Genomic DNA, 26,010 nt, shown 5'->3' with positions numbered 1-26,010 from the left:
ATATGAAACGAGTATACTCTGAGACCGATATTTCAAGATTCACAATCGCAATCAGCTGAACGGAAACAACTAGGCACTTAGTGTGTTATGTCTATTTTATTTTGGTATTGTTTGTTTCAAACAGACGTCCGTTCTTGGGTGCGGAATGAACTCGTCCGCCATACGAAATGTGAAAAGGGTACACATGATATATATAGTACCTGTGCACACAACGCCCTCCGTGATACGATGATATGTGTCCGCCAAGTCAGAGACCCTGACAACCCGTTGTCGCATCTTAAAACAACCTGAAGACCCATTCCAACATTGATTAGGTTGTTGAAGACCCATTCCAACATTGATTAGGTCGCTGAAGACCCATTCCAACATTGATTAGGTCGCTGAAGACCCATTCCAACATTGATTAGGTTGTTGAAGACCCATTCCAACATTGATTAGGTTGTTGAAGACCCATTCCAACATTGATTAGGTTGCTGAAGACCCATTCCAACATTGATTAGGTTGCTGAAGACCCATTCCAACATTGATTAGGTTGTTGAAGACCCATTCCAACATTGATAAGGTTGTTGAAGACCCATTCCAACATTGATTAGGTTGTTGAAGATCGGTTCCAACATTGATTAGGTTGTTGAAGACCCATTCCAACATTGATTAGGTTGTTGAAGACCCATTCCAACATTGATTAGGTTGTTGAAGACCCATTCCAACATTGATTAGGTCGCTGAAGACCCATTCCAACATTGATTAGGTTGTTGAAGATCGGTTCCAACATTGATTAGGTTGTTGAAGACCCATTCCAACATTGATTAGGTTGTTGAAGATCGGTTCCAACATTGATTAGGTTGTTGAAGACCCATTCCAACATTGATTAGGTTGTTGAAGACCCATTCCAACATTGATTAGGTCGCTGAAGACCCATTCCAACATTGATTAGGTTGTTGAAGATCGGTTCCAACATTGATTAGGTTGTTGAAGACCCATTCCAACATTGATTAGGTTGTTGAAGACCCATTCCAACATTGATTAGGTTGTTGGAGATCGGTTCCAATCAAAATTCTTCATTCGCTACCAGCACGAGCTTGGATCATTTCTACCCTAGTTCAACAAACACACGACCGATTCATGAGGGTCTGATACATCTCTCGTGAAATTTGTGAAATGTTAAAAAAGTGAAAATTTAAGAGTGGAACCACCCATAAAATCATCCACTCTACACGAAGACACCACTCCTGCAAACTTCATGTCCCAAAATAGAATGTCACAGATATTTTTAGCTCTTATTTAACGTCCACGTCTACAGATTTCCGTAGTCTAAACATGAGAGATCAAGTCATGCTATGAACGACACTCTCTCTCCTGTTTATGATAAAATTGATTCGTACGTGACATGCATCACGTTCACCCTGTATTCACCGACACATTATCACCATGAAGTGGCTGTCAGACGTCCAACACTGATATCAGCACAGTGTTATTGTGTCAAAGAATGTAGAGCGGCTTAGCTCTGTCAACCCGGATGGTTACTCAACCAGGTTTAATCGAGTGCAATCCAGTAATTTCAGCAGAAGCTTGCTGTTCTTCTTTTCGTGTTATGAGTTGTTATCTAGCAGCTTGTTGTAATCGCATGGTTAGCATTTGTATAGACGGCGTTCATTGGTTAAAATTTCAGCTGTATCTGCGACAAGGACCAATCGATGTTGCCGACACTCAACGCAACACTTATCGCGACGATGTAAACAATATTCTAAAATGTGTATATATCTTGTCACCAGGCATTCAGATTGAGATCACTCTTTGTGACAGATCCTGTTTGTGAACAGTTGCAAACTCAAGCTGACACAAACGCGCACCGTTAACAGACTGCGGCTTTTCTGATTTCCAACAGAACCGGCAGGTCACATGTGGATGCGGACGCGGTGATTGTCACGTACACATTTGACAGCACCCCGTGCATTCGCTGCCACTACAATCTGCACGGGCTGGTCCTTACAGGTCCTTTGTCATATTTTCAGCTGATTATCTGAAAAGAACTTCATCGAGAGGCCTGCACAGATCAGTAACCTGTGCATATATTTATCTCCTCAAAGTAAGTAGAAAGTTGCACCTTTTGTTTTTCACGAAGATGTTTATATTTGAAAGAATTATTAATCGATACTTGTCAGTTTTCTTATTGAAAATTGGTATTTTGGTGTACTCCGATAGTTTGATTGTTCAGTCTACTAAGTGAATAGAAAGACTTCTGTTTAATCTGAACAAATATGCAAAAGCAAATGAAAATATTTCATGAATCTGTTCGATTAATGTATTAAACCATGTGGTTTTTGGTATTGTTTATTGTTTTTTTCTCTCTGTGGTGAAATGATGAGTTTTTGTAAAAGTATATGGTTAACTGTATCATCAAATACATCAACACAATCAATATGGAATAAAGGGGAAAATTTCCCCCCATAACGTCCATAGTTGCTTTTAATCACTCTATGCCGAAGAAATTAGACCTGTGTTTTTTATAAAAAGCCTAAACCTAATGGAATACATTTCGGTTTATGAGTGGAACCCTTGCCGAATATAGGCTGTATGTAAGACAAAACTGAATTTATCAGATTTGCAAAGCATAAATGAAAGTGAAAGTGCTAAATCTAAAAAATGAAATTGTTAAAATTTCTTTAGCAAACATTTCTTCGCTAACCAATGAATATTTGTTTGTCACTCTTAAGAAAACAATTATGTTTTTGAGTTGAAAATCAGATTAAACAGTAAATTAGTTGAAAGATTATTGTGATGGAGTTAAAAAGTTATTCCTTATCTACTTGTAAGGGGTTTCAAAAATGTATAACCTGCCTTAAAGGCAGTCAGCCGGAAACTACTGAATGCAATTACAGTGCCTTATCAACTCATCCCGAAATTCATGCATCCAAGTTAGATTAATATGTAATATTTTTTATACACATTTGTACAAATTAGCATATCAGTTTAATATATGAAAAATTTAAAAGAAACATCGGGCATGGTCATGTTTAATAATTTATTTATTTATTTATTTATTTATTTATTTATTTATTTATTTATTTATTTATTTAACATAATTTAGTATTTGAGTTATTCAAATGATTTTACAGGGAGACCAAGAATGATATAAGTAACAGATATGTAACTTCAATTCTGAACATTCTGTCAAAAGAAAAACAAAGTCATTGAAGTGTTCTGTTGCATGTTCAGGTTTGTTGATGCAGCAAAGTGGTACTTGAAGATTACAAAGAACCTGATAATGTTGTTGAAGGTCATGCCTTGTTCAGGTATTTGGTAGAATGGTTTTCAGACAAGCAAACATGGTTTTCAGATCCTAGTTTCACATTATGATTAATGAGTAAAGGTGAGCCTGAGTACCCCTGGTATGTTCAAATTTTGGAACTTCTTCCACAGAGGGATAATGTTGGTGCCAGTATATTCTCTTCGCAAATTTCTTGCAGAATTATTTTGTAAGGCATAGTTACCAGCTGTACCTTTCATTCTCTTCTTAAATTTTAGTATGTTAGTCTCGTGCTCACTGTGTACTTCACTCTTTGGCTACAGTTCCGTGTTATTCAGATACATGGAATATTTGGGTAAAAATCCACTGTTCCAAAAATGTTGTGTACATGTGATTTACCTTTGTATTGTCCCCCACAAGAAATAACCAGAACAGACAAATATGCATGGCTTCCTAAAATTTGAATGGCTGTTTCTCTCAAGGAATGAAAATACATATCTCGAAGGGATGGCTGAAAAACTAATTACAACAAAATGAAAATGTTATTTTGTAAGGCCACAGTAGGGTGGCCCACTGGCTAAAGTATTCAGTCATTATGTCAAAGACCCAAATGGGCACATGGGAGCCCATTTCTGCTGTGCCCCTGCTGAAATATTGCTAAGCCATGCTCACTCGCTTTGTGTACTTTGAAAAGGATACTTGAAATAATATTGATAAAGATATTATAGACAGAATAATGCTGGAATGTTGTTGATGTTTCTGCAACAGCTTGTCAGTTTTAACTTTGATAAGTAAAACTATACTATTTGCAGCAACAAGACAAAAGAGCCATGTCCCTTGCCAAGCGAGTCGTCCAGGTGATCAACCTAGGACGCATGGGTTTCATGGCCGCTTCTGATGTCCAGCAACGCTATGCTCGACAACATTTTGATGAACTCGCTGGAAAATCTGTCGGGATTGACACTATTCTACTGGTTGAGCACAATCCAGTTTACACAACTGGAATCAGAACGTCTGGTTATGATGAAGCAGATGAACGGAGATTGAAAACCTTGGGAGCTGAGTTCTTCCGAACCAACCGGGGAGGGTTGATCACTTTCCATGGACCTGGTCAGCTCGTTGCATATCCCATCCTGAATCTGAAACATTTTGAACCCAGTATGAAGTGGTACATTGCTAACTTGGAAAAAACAATGATTGGTATGTGCAAACATTTTGGTGTGTCGGCGAAAACAACAGAAGACACTGGCGTCTGGGTGAACAATCGTAAGATTGGTGCTATTGGTAAGTGATTCAATCTGACGTTACAAACATTCGCATCACACTACACACCACACATTGCAGGCTCTTGTGTCTTTGAGTGTATTCAGTATTTAAAAAATGTTGTTTTTGAGATGAACTCAAAATACTTCACAGTGCACAACATCTTGACACGATCAGAGTCGTTTTGATGAATGCCTGTTTTGCTGAATGCTACACTACCATCGCATGTAATGAGTTAAACCTTAACGTAAATGTAAGCATGGATGATTGGTTTATCATGGACCACTCATGTCACCAACCAATTCTTAATTGTGATTTCTTGACAGTCTTGACACAAACAGACAATGATATATCTGCACAAAATGGGTGTGGTTGAAGCAAACCCTCAGGTTGGTTGAGGCTTGTTAAGGAGACATTCACAAATGATGCTTTCTTTTGAGAAGTCATTGCTGGAAAGAACATTTCCAAATCAAGCAGTTGATGAAAGCAAAATTCTCTCAGATTTATAAAGAATGTGCAGATTTACAGGTGCTGGCCAATCAGAGGGCTTGCTGTGACCACAGCCCTGTTTTGGGAAAATATATCGTCATCCATTTGTGTCAGATATTTAATACTCACAAAGACACAAGTGCCTCTTGCTATCACACCGCACCATGAAGAACTTGTCTTCAGGAACCATTACTTGTGAGAGGCAACAAACGGGAAGCTTGCTGACCTGGTTCACACATGTCATCATATCCCAATTGTGTAGATAGATGCTCATCACATCGATCTCTGTTTCTTTGTTTCATTGACCAGCAAGGGTTTCGTGCGAATTACAACATTCAGTGAGGTTGTTCTTAACTTTCTCCTGTCTTGGTATACATGTAAATAGAAGAACAGCACCAATCCTATGGTAGTGTGCTGCAGTATATACTATGTCAGCTGGTAATTGTGACCCAAGATTGATTTTGCAATGCATATCAATGTAACCATCAATTGATTACCACATGTTACCCATAAGTTGAGATTGAAAACGACCAAAATCAAAACATTATTCAATGTATTTAAGTTTGTAGCCACAATCAGTTTGACGAACAGCTGCAATCGATTTAAACAAATACAGTAGACAAGGTACAAGCAGTGCTTGAAATCTGAATGTTATTTGTCAAATGTGTTTTCACTTCACTTTGTCGACAAATCACTGCTGTCGTCTTTTCTTTCTGAACAGTGTTGGTGGGGCTGCCAAGTGATTAAGACCTTTGCTCATTACTCTGAACACCCAGGTTTGAGTCCCCACATAGATTCCCTACCATTCCTGGTGTCCCCCGCCATGATATTGCTGGAACATTGCTAAACAGCAACATAAAACAGTACTCGCTCTTGCACTCATTCCGAACACATTTTCATGAATTCTGTTAGAAATATTGTCAAGTAACCAATCAGAAATAATGCACTTTTAAATAATGTTAAAAATATATTCCACTAGTTTGTCTAGTTTAACGTTTTTGCGCTGATTAAATCATGCTGACGCCATGCTCATGTTGTTCTGTTTGCAGCAGAGCTTTTCATTGAAATTGTTTTCATGTAGATGCCATTCTCACACCCACCACCACAAAATGTCATGTGATCAGCATTTGTAACTAGTGACTGCAAGGCACAGTGAACAATAGTCACTGATAGCACTATTTGTGGTTAATACTCCACAGACGTTTGTAGCTGCCATTCAGTCTTTAAATATGTTTCATTGGTGTGCATGCAGGAAAAATCCTCACTGATTATTTTGGCTGTTTCAAGAGTATTATTTGGGATTTTCATGAAAATGCAAGCATACTTGTACACAATAAAATTTAATGTAGTATTTTGTGCATAATATTTATGCTGATACACTGCTAATTTGGAACTGTAAAAAGAAATATGTCCTAGCTTTGATTCAGCATGATTCAAGATAGTGTTCATTGGATGAAGATCTACTTGTCGAGAATCCACAAGTACTGATATCAGACAATGCTTTTTTAGAAATAACACCAGGTATTTGTCAGAATTATTTCATGTTATAATAATTGTGTTGTTCAAATAAGGAAATGCATTTAGCAAGGTAAAACTGGTGTTATACAATATTTATCTTCATTATCAATCAAATCATCTTTACAGGACACTGCCGTTTTGTTTGAATTAATTGCCAGTAAAATAATGGGTGGAATCTGATTTCAAAGTGGAGGGACAAAGGACAATAATTTGTAGGTGGTACTATGACCGAGCAGCAAAATTGCGGCTTAGTTTAGCAAGGGTTGGAACTGTACTTTTATTGACAGTTAACGTCCTAGCATAATGAAGTTGGTATCAGCTTGCGACTTGCCGTGATACTGTTGTGTTACATTGAGAAATACACGAGTTGTGGCACACATTTGAAACCGAATTGCATAGTTATTACCTGTCCTACATGGTTTAATCTAGCTACAGTGGGATCAGCCTCTTAATATTCGTGAACCTGTATATTGAAACACAAAGTATTACCTCAGTGTCTCAAATGAGTCAAAGATGCTAGACATGCTGGATGTCCTGAAGAAAATGTTTTATGGTAAGGAAGTTGTTCATCTCATCCATGTTTTGAAGTCTCACTAACCTAAATTGCAGACCCAAAATGATTAAATACATTTTCCGTCAGTGATTATCCCATTGAGTTAAACAGATCACTGGTATTTAGTCTAGTAGTCCAATCTCTAAGCCTGTGTTGGAGGTTTTAGGGTTATCACACAACATGGAGCTGAGTTGGGATTACGAGTTGTATCTTGGGTTGTAGACTGTTTTGGATGTACAGAATTCAGTGTCACTTTGTTGCAAGTAGCTATATTATTTCTTTATTTTTATACTGCTGAAATAATGCTCACATCGTGAATACTGCTGAAATAGTGCAGACAGCAGTGTAAAATCATGCTCGCATCGTGAATACTGCTGAAATAGTGCAGACAGCAGTGTAAAATCATGCTCGCATCGTGAATACTGCTGAAATAGTGCAGACAGCAGTGTAAAATCATGCTCACATCGTGAATACTGCTGAAATAGTGCAGACAGCAGTGTAAAATCATGCTCACATCGTGAATACTGCTGAAATAGTGCAGACAGCAGTGTAAAATCATGCTCGCATCGTGAATACTGCTGAAATAGTGCAGACAACAGTGTAAAATCATGCTCGCATCGTGAATACTGCTGAAATAGTGCAGACAACAGTGTAAAATCATGCTCGCATCGTGAATACTGCTGAAATCATGCTGACAGCAGTGTAAAACAATACTCACTACACTCTACCTGTTTTATAGTATAGCTGTACCTCTTTTATGATATAGCTGAAGTCATATAGCTGTAAAGCCATACTCACCTTCCCAAAATACTCAATGTAATTCTGACCTGGTGTAGAATCATACTCAATTAGCCATATTGTAAAAATAGTGTTGAAAGCAGTGTAAAAACATGCTCACTATGCTTTAACTTTGCCATGATACTGATTCATATCAGATGTAATCAAGATTATCCCTGGACTATCGTTCTATAGATAACCTATTGCTGACTGCTGCATTAAACAATATGCAAATGTTGCATAAAATATTCATAGATATGAGCTGTGGCATACACTTGTACATCGAATTATTAAGCCACATGGCACCAATTGTTGACTTCAATGAATTTATTATCTGTTTGATAAAAAGGTTGTGGGAGTAGAATTTGAAACAAGCATATAGATTCCTCATCAGAATTCATAACTCATAGACGAGATATTGACTGACTTACTGGCATGACTATACTGACACATATTTCTTGTCAAGGAACACGTGGTGCCAGCATGACGATTCATATATTTTACTGTTGGAAGATCCGGGTTAAAGCTGGTGTTCCATCACCATGATCAAGGTATAGCTTTGCAGAAATGTTAGCCTTAGAGATATCAAAGAAATTACCTTTACATGTTGCAAGAAGTGTCAATGGAGATCTTGCATTGAGGCTAAGGGACATGGTTGATGTAGACTGTGTAGACTGGTGCTTATGATGTTAATCACTGGATTGTACACCACAACAAACCACTTTTAATGGAATATTACAGAGTGTGGCTTTAAAAATAAAAACTTGGGTCACCAGTTTTAAGTACTCAGTCCATTTTGTGACCTCTTACACATTCCAAACCCCAATCCCAATTGAATTGTGCTACGATCAGAGCAGAAATATTTACTGTGGTATAGTAACAAAACACATCAATCATTATTTAAAAACAAATTTTTCCAACAGATTATTTTTAGTTGCCATCGGTTATATATGTGAATTATTAGGTTGTCTATGCATTAACGCAGAAGTGTGAAGTAAGCACGCCCACTGGTCACTAATCACAGATAGACATCTGTGGAGGCTTGTCACAGACTTTGTCACTCGATTGAACATTTTGTCAGCTCGTTACCTGATTTGGGTCAGATATGCCTGAAAGCTGGTTGGTTGGTTGGTTGTTTAACGCTGCACTCAGCAATATTCTAATTATACGGCAGTGGTCTGTAAATAACCGAGTCTGGACTTGACAATCCAGTGATCAACAGCATGAGCATCAATCTGCGTAGTTGGGATAAAATGATGCATGTCAAACAAGTTGACAAGCATGGGTTACTGAAGATCAGTTCTATTCCAGATCTTCATGGGTACGCCTGAAAGTATAGACTGTACAAAAAAGTACAGGCCATTTTAGTGTAAAGCTCTATGCTACATGAAAAACATCTCTGAATGCATTTGTCAACTTATAGCATTCATGTAATTTGAATTTTTACTTCTGCAATATATTTATACCTGGTGTATAATTTGTGAAGAATTAACAATCTCCGTGATTTGTATTGATAGTTAAGCTTAATATAAACTAATAATGTTACATATTAATTAATATAATATCCAGTTTCAATTAGAAATTTGAGCTATTATCTCTTGATAGATTATTTGTGGTCATTAGAGAGAAAATAGGTGTTCTAGATGTGCCCTTTTCAAATGCAGATTTCAAGAATTATTTCTGGAGATTTTCAGAGTTATACCAGAAAATGTAGTTGACATTTTGGGCATTCCAAGTTTTCAGTATTATTATGAACAGTGTACTTCGACTTAAGTAACATATTTCATTAAATCAGATCGTTCAGGAACTTGATGCCTTTTAGCAGCATTTAGAAGTTGTGATATATGACCAAGATCATTTATGGATAAGTCTTCTTTTAATTCTCTAAGACAGAACATTGCAGGATCATTTCAGGATCTTGTCCAGTTTCACAATGCTGGACATTGATAGATAATGTTGGCTGACATATGATGTTTACATCATGGCTAGCTGACTGATATATATAGAGATACTAGTTTCTGTACAGTTCCTGGTGTGTCAACAGTCCAAAGTCTGCCTGTGTACCTGATATAAAACATGTACCACCCCTGCCCTGGGCTGGTGGAGTGGACTTTGGTCAGTACCTACCTGTAATTAGTCATGGTCCATGACCGCCTTTTGTCAGCCTGTTTGACTAGCCTGTCTAGTTTTCTGTGTCAAGACTTCATCAGTCTTTTTGTACTTTTGAGGATAAATTCCAATTTGGCACAGCAATCTTTATTGTTGTCAGGACAATAGTATTTTGCCCAAGAAAGTAAACAATGAAAGGTTTCTTTTGGAAATATGTCAGTGAACTTTGAACTGTCTTGTGGGTCAGTAAACCTGTTCTGGATATTTTCATGACAACTGTTCAACCTTTCTGTTTCAACTGCTTTAAGTTCAAGAAATTTAGCTTGGTTTTAAGAAAACATGTCCTTCAATGAATGAAACAATGGTTATGTTGACACAAGTGTCCATGTATATGGCATTTCAGGGTCTTACTGTGAAGTGAGTAAGCGAGTTTAGTTTTACAATGCACTCAACAGTATTCCAGCTATATGGCAGCGGTCTCTCATAGGGGCGGTGGGGGTAGCCTAGATGGTTAAGGCATTTTCTCATGCCAGAAACCAGGGTTTGCTTCCCCACATGGGTACAGTGTATAAAACCCATTTATGGTGTCCCTCACCATGATATTTCTGAAATATTGATAAAAGCAAGTGTAAAACAAAAATCACTCTTAAGTCTGTTATTAAAATGATATATACTGAGAAAAACAGAGGAACACAGGAAAATTCAAGTCTTCCTATAGCATTTCAACACTAGCTTTGAATAGTGCTATGGGAGAAAATCTAAGAATAAATAAAGGAACGCTGCCCTTATTTGTTTCCATCAGTATATATTCAGAGACAAAGCAGTAGTTTAAGAGAGCTGTTGAGCTCTTTCTGTTTTTACAACTTATGCACCTGTACAAATATGTCCATATATGCAGAAAGAGGCAGATTGTCGCTGGACACATTGGCACATCTCTCAAAAAATCCACAAAATAATGACAGCACAAAGTCTTGCTCACTTGTTTTAGGCAGTGTGCATTAGTAGATATATTTTTGAATAACTTCCATGGACAGCTGACACAAATGTGACCATATATTCAATCTGAAGCTCTCTGCCAAACTTGTTATATTTGGGTGTGACTCAAATACAGATTTTGATATGTTAATATTAATCACAAAATTCTTTGTGTATGCATGATGGTGTCTATGGTTAAAACCCCTTCTTTGCTGGTTTTAAGAACGTGTTTAAACAGAGGTATCCTATTCAGAAAATTAGTTTCTCAAGCAGAAATAAACTTGATGATACATTTTACACAAAGTGGGCATACTATTATCCACTGTTTTGGTAGTCTAGCCTGGGTACAAGTGAAAAAGATAGTTAAAGCTAACAGTTAATTTTAAGCTCCCAACAGTTTGAATATGAATGTGAGTGTGAATGAGTTTCTTTTTCCTTAGAGAGTGTCAGGTTGTCTACCAGGAGCACTTCATGCCTTATAAATCAGTTACTAGTACCCTGGATGTGATCCTGAGCCATGTAACAGAGATTTTCAGACAATAAAAACCCTGAAATTAGAAAATATATATAATGAACAATATGTTATAAAAATAAAGAGGCTGATTGCTTTTTTAATTTTCTCAGCGTAAGATGTCAGTACTAATTTCAGTCTGGGGTGTTGTTTGGACAGCTCTCTCCAGCGTTCAGCAGCGATGCATGTGCCATGCACCTGTAGCTAACACTTATACCGTGACACAGAACCCAATACCTGGGACCTAGACTAGATCTAGTTCAGTTAATCAAACAAGGATGGAAGTCATGCACTGACCCAGTGCTTCGATGTCCCAAACCACGTGTCACCTGACAATGGACTGATTAATGGTAGTAACACGTGCACACAGACCTGACCATGACCACTCGTACTGACCGACACAATAGTCAGACAGGAAGGAACAGTGTCTTGTGTATTGGCTGGCTAATGTTCCAAATTTTGTGAAAGAATATTTTGAGGCTTATTTAGCTTATGTTTTATAATGCATTGAATGGTGTCATTTTCTCTGCATTGGCTGTGACTGGCCTGGACTGGCTGCTTGTGATAGATAGGTTTCATTTACTGATAAACATGTGGTAATGACAATGGAAGGTGACAAATGTGTGTAAAGTTAGGTGAAGACAGTGTATGAAGTAATATGAAATTCAAGCAGTCCATCAGAAATCTAGCCTACCTCAGGCAGTCAGAGAAGCCTTATTTCCTACAACTGGTAGAGGGCAAAATGATTGAATTCAGCCAAAAACATGAGGGTAGTTTGGAAGCCTCGAGGTTAAAGTGTTTGCTCATCACACCAAAGATCTGGGTTCAATTCTCCACATGGGTACAGTGTGTGAACCCCATTTCTGATGTGCCCCACCATGATATTCCTGCATTATTGATAAATGCAGCACAAAACCATACTAATTCACTCATTGAAATCATATGGATAATTAATATCTACATGTTGCTTAATTCTTACTTGACTCAAGCATTGAACCAGTGGTTAGTAAATCAGACTAGGATTTTTTGTGTTGTTACAACCAGTTTGACTTTTGACCAATAACTTTGATCTGGGGTTATTTTATGAGTTTTAAGATTTTATGAATTTTGATACAAAATCAAATGATTCATCATTCATTTATGTTAAGCTGTTGTGACAGTGATATTACCTTGTTTAGGAGATTCAGAACAATGGAGGATGTTCTCATGTGGAAGTACTTGCCATAGGAAGTTGAAACTTGTTGATAATGGCTTGAAGTATTATTAGTTGTTAAATGTCAGCAATAGCATTAAACTTTGGTGGTACTCTTTTCAAATCCTCAGATCATCACTCATGTATGTCTTGTTTTGTTTGATCACACACAAATTCATTTTCACAGAAAATTATGTATGTTTTTAAAACCAATGAGAGGGGCTGAATTCTTAGGGTATTTTTTCAATGTTTTAATTATTTTCGTTTGAGAATATTAATCATTTCTGGTCAACTTCTAATGACACTGTATTATTGTTTTCTTTCTACATAGATTGGGGGATCTGTTTTCACCCAAATTTTGTCACACCCAAGTGATATACATATGTTAGGATTGTTTTTCCATGTAAAATCAATGGCATGGATCAGTCGTGTTGTCAAATCTTTATGATTGTTTCTGTGATGAAAACAGTTCTTGGAGGAATTTTTGAGAAAGCAAACATGAATTCTTTAGACAGATCTTGAAAAAAGAGCTGTGGCATAGTGGTTTGCAACGAAGGCAACTTATCCACCACAAGTGAATTGCTCGAAATGTCTTGATGTGAGAGCATGTTAACAGAAACGTAATGTCCACGAAGGAGTCTTTTTGGCCTACTTTGGTTGGAAAAAACCCAAATGTACAACACAAATGAAGCAAAGTAGGTTGTTTTCACAGGGGAGATAGAGGTGTTTATTACAGTTGTGAGGTATTGTGTTGCACATTTCAAGGGTAGTATGTCAAGGTTGTTAAAGATGAGTGCGCCCTGGTTTGTGTGTCTGCTAAACCTGTCTAGAGATTTTTCAGTTAAATGAGGTCAAAACCAAATGTAAAATTGTCCTTTATAGAGATGTATATTTTTGATTTATGGAGTTGAACAAATAAAGGTTTTGTTATGGTGAAACATTAGTGAGTTGTGGTAATTGCATAGAAATTTTTCAGTTAAATGCGTACAAAACCAAATGTAAAATTGTCTTTTATAGAGGTGTATATTTTTTATTTATGGAGTTGAACAAATAAAGGTTTTGTTATGGTGAAACATAAGTGAGTCGTGGTATGATGGTTAGTTGGCGTCAGACACACAGGACTTGGCAAAGCAGAAAAGTGAAATAATTTGCTCAATGTACAAAACTGTGATTTTTCTTGAAAAATGATTGACGGTACTGTTTTGATAGATACGTAGGTAGATACATAGATGCATAGCTTGATACTTAGGTAGATACATAGATACAGACAGGAGACTTGAACACTGATTTGTCTAAACAGATTGGTGGATAATAGATTTGAAAACAAACTTCTCAAAGGTGTAATTGCCTTTTTTTCAATTAATTGAAAGTATATTTGGCCTTTGAACGACTTCTCGTAACACTAAAACGTTTAACATCAAAAGTGTGGGACAGCACAGCACTAAGTCATATCTACACTCTAATACATACTTCCTCATCCAGGAGTTGAGCCAGACTTCTTCACAGATCAAAGTTCAGCCCCTAACCAGCAGCAACTTACAGTTAAATACATGATTCCCTGTTCTCAAAATAATGACTTTGTTGATATAACCTACATATCACTGAGAACATGATCAGAAAGGTTAGCAGTAGACTACTGTCTACTTTATTGCAATGAATACAATTGTAGAATACCTAAGATCTTAGGAAAATAAAAAACTTACAAATGTGTCTCAATTTTGAACAAGATGAAGTATTCTTACTTGTTTCCAAGTTCTGTTTTTTAACTTCTGTGTAGACTTGCAACAACTGTAGCACTACATTCGTTTCTATGAAAAGGGACATAGTTGTTCTAGTAAATGCCTCTGTCCTATGACATATTGAAATTTTAGATTGAAATATACTGAACAGTTAGGGATATATGTAAATTTTGAAATTATGAATAATGATCTGTTTATTCATTGACACACTGATGAAATATCAATTATAAAAATACCAATATCCCTAACTTATTTTGTCCATTATAGTTCACATTAATAAAAACTAACTAAAATAGATCCTACAGCCTAGCCCTCCATGCAGTGCTAAAGCTCTAAATGTATCAAGTCTAGACTTCCAAAGGTTCAAGAATCCCTGGCCTCCCCATGGTTCCCTTTTATTTAAATTAGTTTATTTGTTACAATTATAATTTTATATTCAGAGATTAATCCTCAATTCCTGCACTGATGTAAGTAGATTTTGTTAAGGTTGTCATATTTTCTAAAGTCAAAATGGTCCAAAATATGCTCGATCATCAGTGATAGCAACAATTTTGGGCATTCGTGAATATGTTGTTATTGCTGGTTTGTTTTTCATAGAAAAATCATAAGCTAGCAGACAACATGCCATGACTGTTTTCCACTCACTGACACTGTTTGCAATAAAAATATGTTTGTGAGGTCATACTTTACCTGCCTGTCTGTATTATTTATAGTTATTAATAACATATTCTTCGTTAATATAAATATACATGTAGCCTTGAATACAAACACAAACCTTACTGTCATGTCATGTAAACATGTTGACAGAATAGAGTATTAGTTTGTTAAGCAATGAAATACATTCCATTAATGAATGTGCAGTGTTATATAATATACACTCATGTGAAGTAGTCAGATGGCCCTGAAAACAAACTGAACTTGTTTCACATTGAGGGTTTAGTGGCTCGCATATGTCAGTTTTTTAAAAAAAGACTATATTCGTGATGAGACATGGTTGAAACCTCACAACTGATGATTGTTTCATCGAAATCGACCAGTCACCGAAAGAAATTGTTTAGCGTCATTTTTCAGATTTTCGTATCCATGTTGCTACTGCAGATATATGAAACATGATGCAGCTTGTTACTTAAAGTGGTGACTAATATATCATGAACATAAACTTTATGGAGTCTTAAAAAATTATTCAGTCATGACTTGTCAGTTAGTAAAGGGAAATGTCTAAGAAATATAAATGTTTTCTGGCCCTGACAGTTTTGAAGATGTGTTCCATGGTCAAGTGTTTCAAACACTGAAACTGTAGTTCTGAAATTGTATGTGTTCAATTCTGAGAAAATGAGATCAATTGCTTGGTCGTTTGGTCACTGCGGACAATCTGTCATTATTTCCATTCACTGGAACACCACTAGTAGTTGGCACACAACGTTTGTACTATATGCCAGTAGTCATCATCTGACAGTTTTACGTGTATGGTTATTGTCACGTTTCTGATCAACCTTGCAAAATAATTTCACATGAACAGATATTCACAAATACTTTCCCATTTGTTTGACCTTGAAATAAACTTCAAAGTATGTAAACAACTTTCAGTGAATAATAGAGGTTATTTTTAAGCTTTTAGAACGATATTCAAGTTACACAACAATGTATATTTTCCCTTCAACGTCTGTTGTAACAAAGGCGGCGAGGAAGCCTAGTGATTGTCACATTGAAGATTTGGGTTCAATTCCCAACATGGGAACAATTTTAAGCCCATTTCTGGTGCCCCCTGCTGTGACATTGCTGAAAATTGCTAAAAGCAGTGTGAACCTCAACTCTCTCATTCTGTTGTAGCACAGTATGCATATTTATAAACAAAATATACCCTGCTATTACATAAGTACACATTCCGGACTTAAATCTGCAATAATAGCAAAAAATGACTGGCTTCACGGAGATCTTGCAGCATTTGAGAAATGAAGTTTAAAGAATTTGCAGAAAAGTGTGCAGAACTATTCAAAAATGGAATAGGTAATTTACAACATCAAGAATAATTTGTATTTTGGTCCAATCAAAAACTGAAGCAGTGTGTGAACAAGTAAAAAAGGTTGGTTGGTTGGCTGGCTGGTTGGGTGGCTGGCTGGCTGGTTGGCTGGTTCGCAGGTTGGTTGCGTGCTTGAGTGATTGATTATGTTGTGGATATGAAGGTCTGAAAAGAAGACTTAGTCATGAGACGATTTGATGTGAAGTCAGGTAATGTGTCGCTAAGCGATGAAATCTGTTTCTCACATAATTGTCCCTGACAATGACCTTGGGAACTTGTTCAGTTGATGCAGTACACAATAGATGTGTAATGCAAGACTATCAGTTTCTGGCAAGCGATATCATGGGCATTCTTGTTACACTTATTTAAAGATACCCTTCATGGGTCGTCAGCTTACAGATACATCAGAAATGTTCCAAACAGGTTTTTGTAAGACAGCATGACAGTGTGTTTCTCAAACTAAAATTCTAGGTCATTGATTGACGTCTTCATGTCAGTTTCTGAGCTGGGTCTCTTTCCAGGTAGATCTTATATTCCCTTTTAATCCTGTATCAATTTACATGGCACCTAAACAGCTTTTGCTACCATTATAGAAAAAATGTATCGCTTTCTTGTCCCTCCTGTTTTCAACAAACATAGTTATCCCGCAACATGTTATGCAGGGAGTATTAAAGTGGACTCCCATCTGTGCGTCCGTGCATGTTTGTCTTTTCTGGAGAATAACTTTCAAACTAATCAATATTTCTTCACCAAACTCAGCACATAGATAGATCTAGTTGTCTAGTGGTGCCTTTTGGTAGTTTTGGATTTCTGAAGACAATATTTTTGTGTGTGTTTCCATGGCAACAAGTTTGACTTAGACTGAAATTGGTGGTAGTACTCTTTTCTGGATCAGAACTCTAAAACCATTCACTGTTTCTTCACCAAACGTGGCACACAGATAGACCTGGTGGTGAACTGGTGCTTTTTAGTAGAATAAAATATTTTTTTATGTTTCCATGGCAACAACTTTGACAGACTTGGTGGTAATGCTCTTTCTCGGAGCAGAACTTTAAAACCATGCAGTATTTCTTCACCAAACTTGGTACATAGATAGATCTGTTAATCTACTGGTTCTTTTTGGTAGTTTTGGATTTCTGAATAACAGCACAATTTTTTGTGTGTTTCCATGGCTATAAAATGAACAGACTGAATTGCTGGTAGTGCTCTTTTTCAGAGCAGAACTTAAAAACTGTTCACTGTTTCATCACCAAATTTTGTACAAAGGTAGGTCTAGTGAAGAACTGGTGCCTTTTGGTAGGTTTGAATTTCCGAATAAAACATTTTTTTTATGTGTTTGTTTACATAGTAACAATTTGGGCTTCAACTGAATTTGGTGGTAGTGCTTTGAAACCTTTCAGTCCTCTCTCTCCCCTTTGCTAAATACACACCAAAACATTTGACATAATCATAACTCATAGACACATTCATGAAGAATATTTTGCCATTGAAGGGGACATTGATGACTTTGTCTTCTTGTGCTAATTGAAACTAACATTTTGAATTTTATGCAAATCTGTTAGAATTTACAGATCTACTTGCATAGAAGTATTTAGCAAAGATGCCTGGTTTTGTTGTTGAATGGGTAAATGGTATTGAGGCACACAACATGCTGCTGTGTCTTCAAGTGAATATGGGCAGAAAGTAGGGTAGCATAGTGGTTAAAGTGTTCGCTTGTCACACCAAAGACTCGGGTTCAATTCTCCACATGGGTACAATGTGTGGAGCCCATTTTGGTGTCCCCAGCAATGTTATTGTTTGAATATTGCTGAAAGTGACCTAAAAACATATTCACCCACTCTCCTGATCATCTGGTCAAATCTGAGTTTTGCTCTGATAAAGTTTTGGCCAAAACTGGCTTGATGATGTCATCTGTGAAGGTCCCGGGGTAGAATAGGCCTTCAGCAACCCATGCTTGCCACAAAAGGCTACTATGCTTGTCGTAAGAGGCGACTAACGGGATTGAGTGGCCAGGCTCGCTGACTTGGTGGACACATGTCATTGGTTCCCAATTGCACAGATCGATGTTCATGGTATTGATCACTGGATTGTCTGGTCCAGACTCGATTATTTACAGACCGCCGCCATATAGCTGGTATATTGCTGAGTGCGGCGTAAAACTAAACTCACTCACTCATCTGTAAGGAACACTGGGCTGGCTAAGAAGACTGATAATAGTAAATATGATCTTTGGGAAGAATTGTTAAAGATTATTTATCTAGATATGGTGTCATGGATAACGTCAAACACAAGCTGTTGAAGTAAAATAAGATTATGATTTACCTGCATAATGGATGAATTATGCCTTTATTCAAAGGCTGCTTCTAACGTGTACAGGAGCAGTTTTTGTTGGTAGGCCATACATTCATGTATCACCATTCATCATCAGAGGCAGATCCAGAGGTGGGTGCACACCACGCCATCCGCCATCCCCATTGTTAAAATTGACTTCTCCAATATTTATCAGTAGCCAGCCTTAACAGAGCATCAGTAAAACTTCACTCACTCAGTGTTTGAATAGGATTGTTGAAGGTTGTTCATCATGCCCTGATTGCATGCTTGAGTATCATTCACCGGATCATCTGGTCCAGATTAGCATTTTACTGGCAGACACCATAAAGCTGAAATAATGATGAATGTAAGGAAACTGAAATTGTATTGTGACGATTCAAATGTTTCTCTGAAATTCAATTAAAAGAAATTCAAGACACAGTAATCACCTTTGGTATGTTTCCAGAATTTTGAGCTCTCTACCAGAGTCATACACTTCAGACCTTCATGAATGTAGACTTTCCTCCCACGTCCAGATGTTGTGCCATGTTCAAACCTGCATGAAATTCATTCATAAATGGTCTTGAATGAAGCATCAGTGGACCATTTAATGAAGGCAGTGTTCCTTGAAATAGTCATGTTGGCTTCATATTGCAGTAAGAATAGAAATAAGCACATTCAAAGCACACAAACATCTTTATGGTAGTAATTAAATGTTACAACCAAAACTACAGAACCCTAACATGAAAGAAATTAATGATCTTTTTCTTTGCCAATAATGGTGCTGGCATTTCTGACTGAGTCAGCCATCAGAGTTAAGTGTGTCCTAGCGTGGGTTCTCCACAAAGTGGAAGCAGTGTGTGCCATGTTTTTTATGATAGAGTACTTACTAAAACATTTGCTCACCACACCTAAGAGACATCTTTGAAGAGTCAGTTAGAATAGGCCTTCAGCAATCCATGCTTGCCATAAAAGGCGACTATGCTTGTCATAAGAGGCAACTAACGGGATCGGGTGGTCAGGCTCGATGACTTGATTGACACATGTCATCAGTTCCTGATGGCACAGATCAGTGCTCATGCTGTTGATCACTGGATTGTGGTCCGGACTCAGTTTTTTACAGACCGCTGCCATGTAGCTGGAATATAGTGACTGTGGTGTAAAACTAAACTCACTCACTCACTCACTCTCTCAAATGCCCCGGTTTGATTCCCTGTGTGGCTACAGTGCAAAGTCCATTTCCTGTGTCACTGCCTTCATGTCCTTAGAATAATGCAAAACATGATGTGCAACTTCATTCATTCACTATGTTTGATCTGTAAGATGCAAGATATCTCTCTTTACACACACACACACACACACACACACACACACACACACACACACACACACACACACACACACACACACACACAGAGACACAGACAGACAGACAGACAGAGAGTCCCCATGGTCTGTTGCATGTAGTTTCTCCCAAAGTGAGTCGAGGGTCTGAGGTTTTATCTTTTTGGCTACAAAATACCCAAAACATTAAAAGATGGTAGTTACTGTTACCTTGCCTGCTGCTTGGCAGTAAGGGGATAGAACAAGGACTGGTTGGATTGAGAGTCAGTGTTGTAGGAATGGAGGTATCCACGTTCAGCTGCACCCTGGTAGTGTAGTACTATAGTACTATACAGCTGAAACATCATACTGCAGTTTATGTCTTGTTTGTGACCATGCAGCGCGACAAGTATATTCCATGTTGTTGACCGTGATAGTTGCCTGTTTTGTCACACAGCTAGGGCACATTTCATTGAAGGCTGTCAAAAGCATCATTTCATAAACCGACACACCTTAATGTGCTTGTTCTTGTCTGCACTGACGCAGCCTTGTATTTTGTTGGTCTTTTTAAACAATTAAATATGTTTGCCCCTTTTGGGGAATGAAATGATTGACTAAAAATCAAGGTTAAGGTCAACATAAAAGAAAGCTTTTGTTAAAATTTCCTGGAATGTGTTTTGAAATTCAAATTGAGTATAAGATTGAAATGACTGCTGTCTTTCAAGGTCATTGGCAGATCGTGTATCTGGTTTAACACCTGTGCTGAATATCATCATGTGAATCACAGATGATTCTGACTGTTGGCACAATGCCATGGATTATTTGTTACAGCAGTAACTTCAGTTTTTAAACATTTAGGAAACAGCTCGCTGCATCGCTTGTGCTTTTACTTGTCCAGAAAGCATGTACCAGTCAATATTTCAACAAAGATTTACACAATTGTCATAGCGTAGAAACAGAAGTTTTGACATAAGATCAGTATGCAAGAACGTGATCGTATAGAAAACAAACAAGCACAGAAACAGTGAGGTAAATGAAAAGGGAAAGCAATGCTTCTGTATGTAGGTAACAAGAAGTATTATCAGTAAAAATTATCCTAAATGTGATCAGTGTACCACTGTACAAAACAACTGTAGTGTTAAGAATATCTTTAGCTTATGTTGTGCTATGGAGTTAAGGTCACCTTAGCGCTAGATGGCTCTGAACAACATCACCCTTGTTTTGAGAATAGTATGTATAAAAAGCAAAGTATTTTACAAAAGTTACAATACCTTGGACCAGTACCTGAATACATAAATAATGAAAATTGAAAATATTGGTCAGAAATACTGATGTTTCAGATTAATGTATTTGTGAAGTTTCTTATTGTGAAAGTAATTATTCCATGAGTATTATTAGATGTGTCATGGAGTCTGCAGAACTAGTTGACATTTTCAAGACCGGTATTTACCATTGTGGACATTTTTGTGCTCAAGTTGTTCTGTTTAAAGTTTGACCCATGAAGGTCCAGGGTAAGACAGGCCTTCAGCAACCCATGCTTGCAAGACAGGTGACTATGTTTGTCGTAAGAGGCAACTAAAGGGATCAGGTGGTCAGACTCGCTGACTTGGTTGACACATGTCATCGGTTTCAACTGTGCAGGTCAATGCTTGTGTTGTTGATCACTGGAGTGTGTGGTCCAGACTCATTTATCTACAGACCTATGCCATATAGCTGAGTGCGGCATAAAACTCAACTCACTCACTGTTTAATGTGTAACGTGTGTAAAGGTTGTTTTCATGTCCTTCTGTTGCAGGTGTGCATGGTAGTCGGTATGTTACAACCCATGGAGTTTCCGTCAATTGTGACACGGACCTGGAGTGGTACAAACACATAGTCCCTTGTGGCATCGAAGACAAAGAAGTTACTTCCCTCTCCAAGGAGCTGAGAAAGACAATCAAAATATCCGACGCAATCTATCCATTCCTGAAATCCTTCGAGCACACGTTTGACTGTCAGATTGAGTATTCCCTCCTAGAGGCGTCAGACCTTCATGGCATGTACTCTCAGCCAGTGCAGCCATCGCAGCAGGTGCAGGCGGTGAGGCAGATGTCCACGCTGGTGCCCCGTGCCAAATCCAACCCCATGTGGTAAAGGTTGTGGAGCATGCTTATGAACAAGGTGTTGAAACACTGAGAATGAGGTCAATGCAGATGACCTTGACCTTGATTATCATATGAACCTCATCGTCTTGACCTTTACATATCATTTCTTGATTGAATTTGTTCATATGGGTTCTGGTTCAAAGATCGGTATAGATACATTGTGTGTTGTGAACACAGTTGACCTTGACCATGACTGTTATGTGACCTTCAAGGTTCGCTCTACTCATGCCACAAAGTGCTAAGACATTTCATAGAACCGCATATTAAGAACATTGTATGAGAAATGTAAGAAATACAGCAATATTTTCCCCGATTAAATGGTGTACAAGGCACTTTGACTTGGTGCTGAAGTGGAAATGCTTCCTTCTAATCAGCCATTTGTTGGTTTGATGGTATGATGTTTCACCTCCTCGTGTGCAGTGTCACACAGACTTGTGAAGATCTGCATAGCCTGTTAGCGATATGTGTGTATGTATGGACCAGTATCACTTGACGTGAGTCATGATTGATGGACATGATTTTGATCATAGTTTGTAAAGTGATAATTTGAATCAATAGTGTTTCAAGTTGATTAATCAAAAGTTAGTCTTCGCTAGGCATAGCTGGCCAGTTAGCAGTATCAGAGATGTGATGTTTAATTAGTTTTTTTATTGTCTTGCAAGTACAATAATGAGGTAATGTTGTTGTTGAAACTATGCACTCCCTTAACTTTATGAGATAGTATTGCAGAATATAGCAAAAGATTGAGTAAAGGCACTTCATGTGAAATAAAGCGAATGTCCTGCAATATTTCCTCTGATGAGTAGTCACTTGGTTCAAGCATTTGCTCATCATGCCAAAGAACCAGGTTCCATTCTTCACATTGATATGATAATTAAAGCCCAATTTCTGTCTTCCCCTGGTGTGATTTTGATGTAATACTATTGAAAATTGAAAAAAATATCATCCTCAGTCACTCTGATATTTAAGCATTTTAAACACTTGAAACCTGGAAAGGTTTTTAGATATCGTGTAAAATCTCAAAAGTATACAACTTTAAATTTCTTGAGTACCTTTGGGTCTGAGTGTTCTTTTGAATATTGACGAATATAGCTTTCACAGTGTCGATAAATAAACTAACTTTGGTTTGGCATTTGAACAGTTTCAAATTGCCCTTTTCAATCAATTTGTTAAATATTAGTGTGGGATTCTTCATTGTAGGGAAAGGGTTGTATTTGTTTTTGTTATTTTGTCATTACTGTTTTTATTTTATTCACCTTTGTTTCTATATCCACCACACATTACACTTTTGTTCTGTTGGAGTTTTTAGCAAGTAATCAGACCAACATGAAAATATAAACCGTGGTGGAACAGTGTTTTGGCCATTAAGTACTACCAACAAAGGGTCCGGCCTGTTCCACAATGCGTTGAGCTTAGAGGGTCATTATTACTTGTGTAACATGTCTGGTACATCCTCGATATCTCAAGGGTATACGTTCTGATAAGTCTCCACTATACCCTGGATGCATCTGTGGCTTGTCACAATAAATTTATTACCTTCCTTTTCTGGCTTGCTGATCTTTTTCTCACAGTAGCCAATCAGCTAAGCCGCCATTACAGATGAGTTTGCAAGTGTCTCCAAAGATAGCAAACATACAGCAAACCTACAGCAAACATTTGTTCGCAATACGACTCAGGTTTTAGGGAAATTATACCAACGAATAGATAGGTCTGAAACGTATATTAAATATATGCATGAAACTCATCTATGACCTTCAAAGAACTTATGCATGGTTTGTGTTGCCAAGTTAAATCAGTTAGATAATTTAAAGAGCGAAAGTGAGCAGTGATTGGTTCACTCAACTTCCAAGTGTAGACTCCCGACTGGATAAAAAGGCCAGCCAAGGGGGGTAATAAGTTTATCGGGCTGAGCTGTAGATGCATCCAGGGAAATTTGGAGACTTACTGGAGCATACACCTTGGAGATATTGAGGATAGGTCTGGTATGTTTGGTCCTAAAAAGGTTAAAGGTTTGTGGCAGTGACAGAATATATTTTCTTTCTGTATCATGCTAGGACCTGGATTCAATTCCATGCATGAGTACAGTGCTTGAAGTCAATTGTTGCCATGATGTTGCTGGAATGTTGCTTAAAGTGATGTAAAACTGAAATCATGCACTGTTTACCTAACAGTCAACTTTTTCGATTCGATACAGGGAAAATATAATTTGCAAAGAAATACTAGAATCCCCAACCAACACATCAAATCTAAACATTCTTTTGACCTGTTTAATTTCTGGATGGTTTAAGGTTGATATGTCATCAAATATCCTCAAAATTTGCATGTTTTGATGTAAACATTGCTAAAACAAATAATTTATTTGTTCAGGCCCTCATTGATCTTTTTAATTGTCACTTTTTATCTGATTCTGGGCATGCTTTACAGATGTCTGTGAAATAACTCATGAATGTATGTTGGACAGGTATGTATGAATACTCTGTTTGGTTAGGATTCACATGGAGATAGTAAATCCCTAAATCATTACATTGTAATATAATAACATGCATAGTGTTGACTGGCATTTCAATAAGTCTGTGTGAGGCATTCATACATTGTTCCAGATGTGCACTCGGATTTATAGGGCAGGAAAAGTAAACATCAGAATGGCAATGCTCGCCCAGTAGATAATTTGAAATAGTCTTACATCCATGTTTAGTTGCATTTTAACTGTGAGCCATCTGTTACTGAAAATAATTTGGAAACAGTTCAAAAGTTAGTATTAGCCCCTCTTGGGAATTTACTCTTGTCACACTTAACTTATTTAAGCATCAATTTCAGAAAAACAACGTGTCAGCAGGGATGTTACGTTCAAAGGCGAGATTTTACATGGGGGATCAGACCAGTTAGTGTGTTTATATAGACTACTTTCCTGTTAGCTGATATGTTATGTTATGTTATGTATGAATATACTCATTATTTGTTAGGGATATTTCATTCTATGTTACTCCAAGTTAAGGAACACCTTGCTTTGTAGTCTCATTTAATGACAGGTTGACAGTCGTGACAAACACCTGGTGTTCCTAACTGTTTTTGATGAATATATGTGGATATCTATATCCTAAATAACCCAGTGTATCTGAAACATTTGCAATATCCCTACTAAGTTGAGCACTGCACTTGCTTGTGTATGAGCTTGCAGTATAATGGATGATCCAAGGTGCTACTACCTTCCACAGGCCAACCAGAATGTTACTAGTACATGTATATATACTTACATGTGTAACTATGAATTATAGAAATGTTGAATAAAAACTTATGAACATTGGAATATCTTCATATATTTTTTTTCAAGTCTGTTCGAATATTTTCTTACTCAGTAAGGGGCAACCGCCGCTGTATGGCTGGAATATTGCTGAGTGCAGCATAAAACTGAAATCTCACTCGCTCACCGAAGGCCGAGGTGGCTGAATTGTTTCTGGGTGTGCTGGTTGATGATTCTAGGAGGGGTGTTACCCATTTTGTTCTGGGGTGGAAGGGATGATGGGGGGGCAGTTCTGTATACATGTTTGGGGGCTCATTGATTTTGTACATGACAAGCAGAGGGTTGGGGGTCACTTACTTTGCACATTGTTGGTGGGGGGGGAAGGGGAGTGGGGTGTAGGGGTTTGTCATTCACATTGCACATGCAACTCCATAAAAATCATCACCCCCAGCCATAATTGTTAAATGATGAAGGGTCCCTTTGTAAACACCAGACTAATTCTCTCGGGTATTTACCAAAGTTGGGAATGTGTGGCAGTCATTTTAGGACCTGGACCACATTAAGTAGATACAGCTGCAATAATGCAATCTCATTAGGGA

At 37.5% G+C, this 26,010-nt stretch overlaps 1 protein-coding gene across 1 annotated transcript; it reads left to right on the top strand.

The window, feature by feature from the left end:
- The first annotated feature begins 1,560 nt into the window (after positions 1–1,560).
- LOC137281880 (octanoyl-[acyl-carrier-protein]:protein N-octanoyltransferase LIPT2, mitochondrial-like) lies at positions 1,561–25,473 on the top strand. Its single transcript, XM_067813557.1, has 3 exons — positions 1,561–2,086; positions 4,060–4,531; positions 21,822–25,473. The coding sequence occupies exons 2-3, from the start codon at positions 4,078–4,080 to the stop codon at positions 22,157–22,159; spliced, it is 792 nt and encodes a 263-aa protein (XP_067669658.1). The 5' UTR covers positions 1,561–2,086; positions 4,060–4,077; the 3' UTR covers positions 22,160–25,473.
- Positions 25,474–26,010: the final 537 nt, after the last annotated feature.

Source organism: Haliotis asinina, chromosome 4 (assembly GCF_037392515.1).
Source record: "Haliotis asinina isolate JCU_RB_2024 chromosome 4, JCU_Hal_asi_v2, whole genome shotgun sequence".
NCBI classification, from domain to species: Eukaryota; Metazoa; Mollusca; class Gastropoda; order Lepetellida; family Haliotidae; genus Haliotis; species Haliotis asinina.
The sequence above is the reverse complement of the archived record's forward strand: the minus strand, read 5'-3'. Positions and strand labels throughout refer to the sequence as shown.

Coding starts and splice junctions, on each gene's coding strand:
- LOC137281880 (XM_067813557.1), top strand. CDS start 4,078: ATGTCCCTTGCCAAGCGAGTCGTCCAGGTGATCAACCTAGGACGCATG. Junction 4,532..21,821: donor TCGTAAGATTGGTGCTATTG/GTAAGTGATTCA, acceptor CTTCTGTTGCAG/GTGTGCATGGTAGTCGGTAT.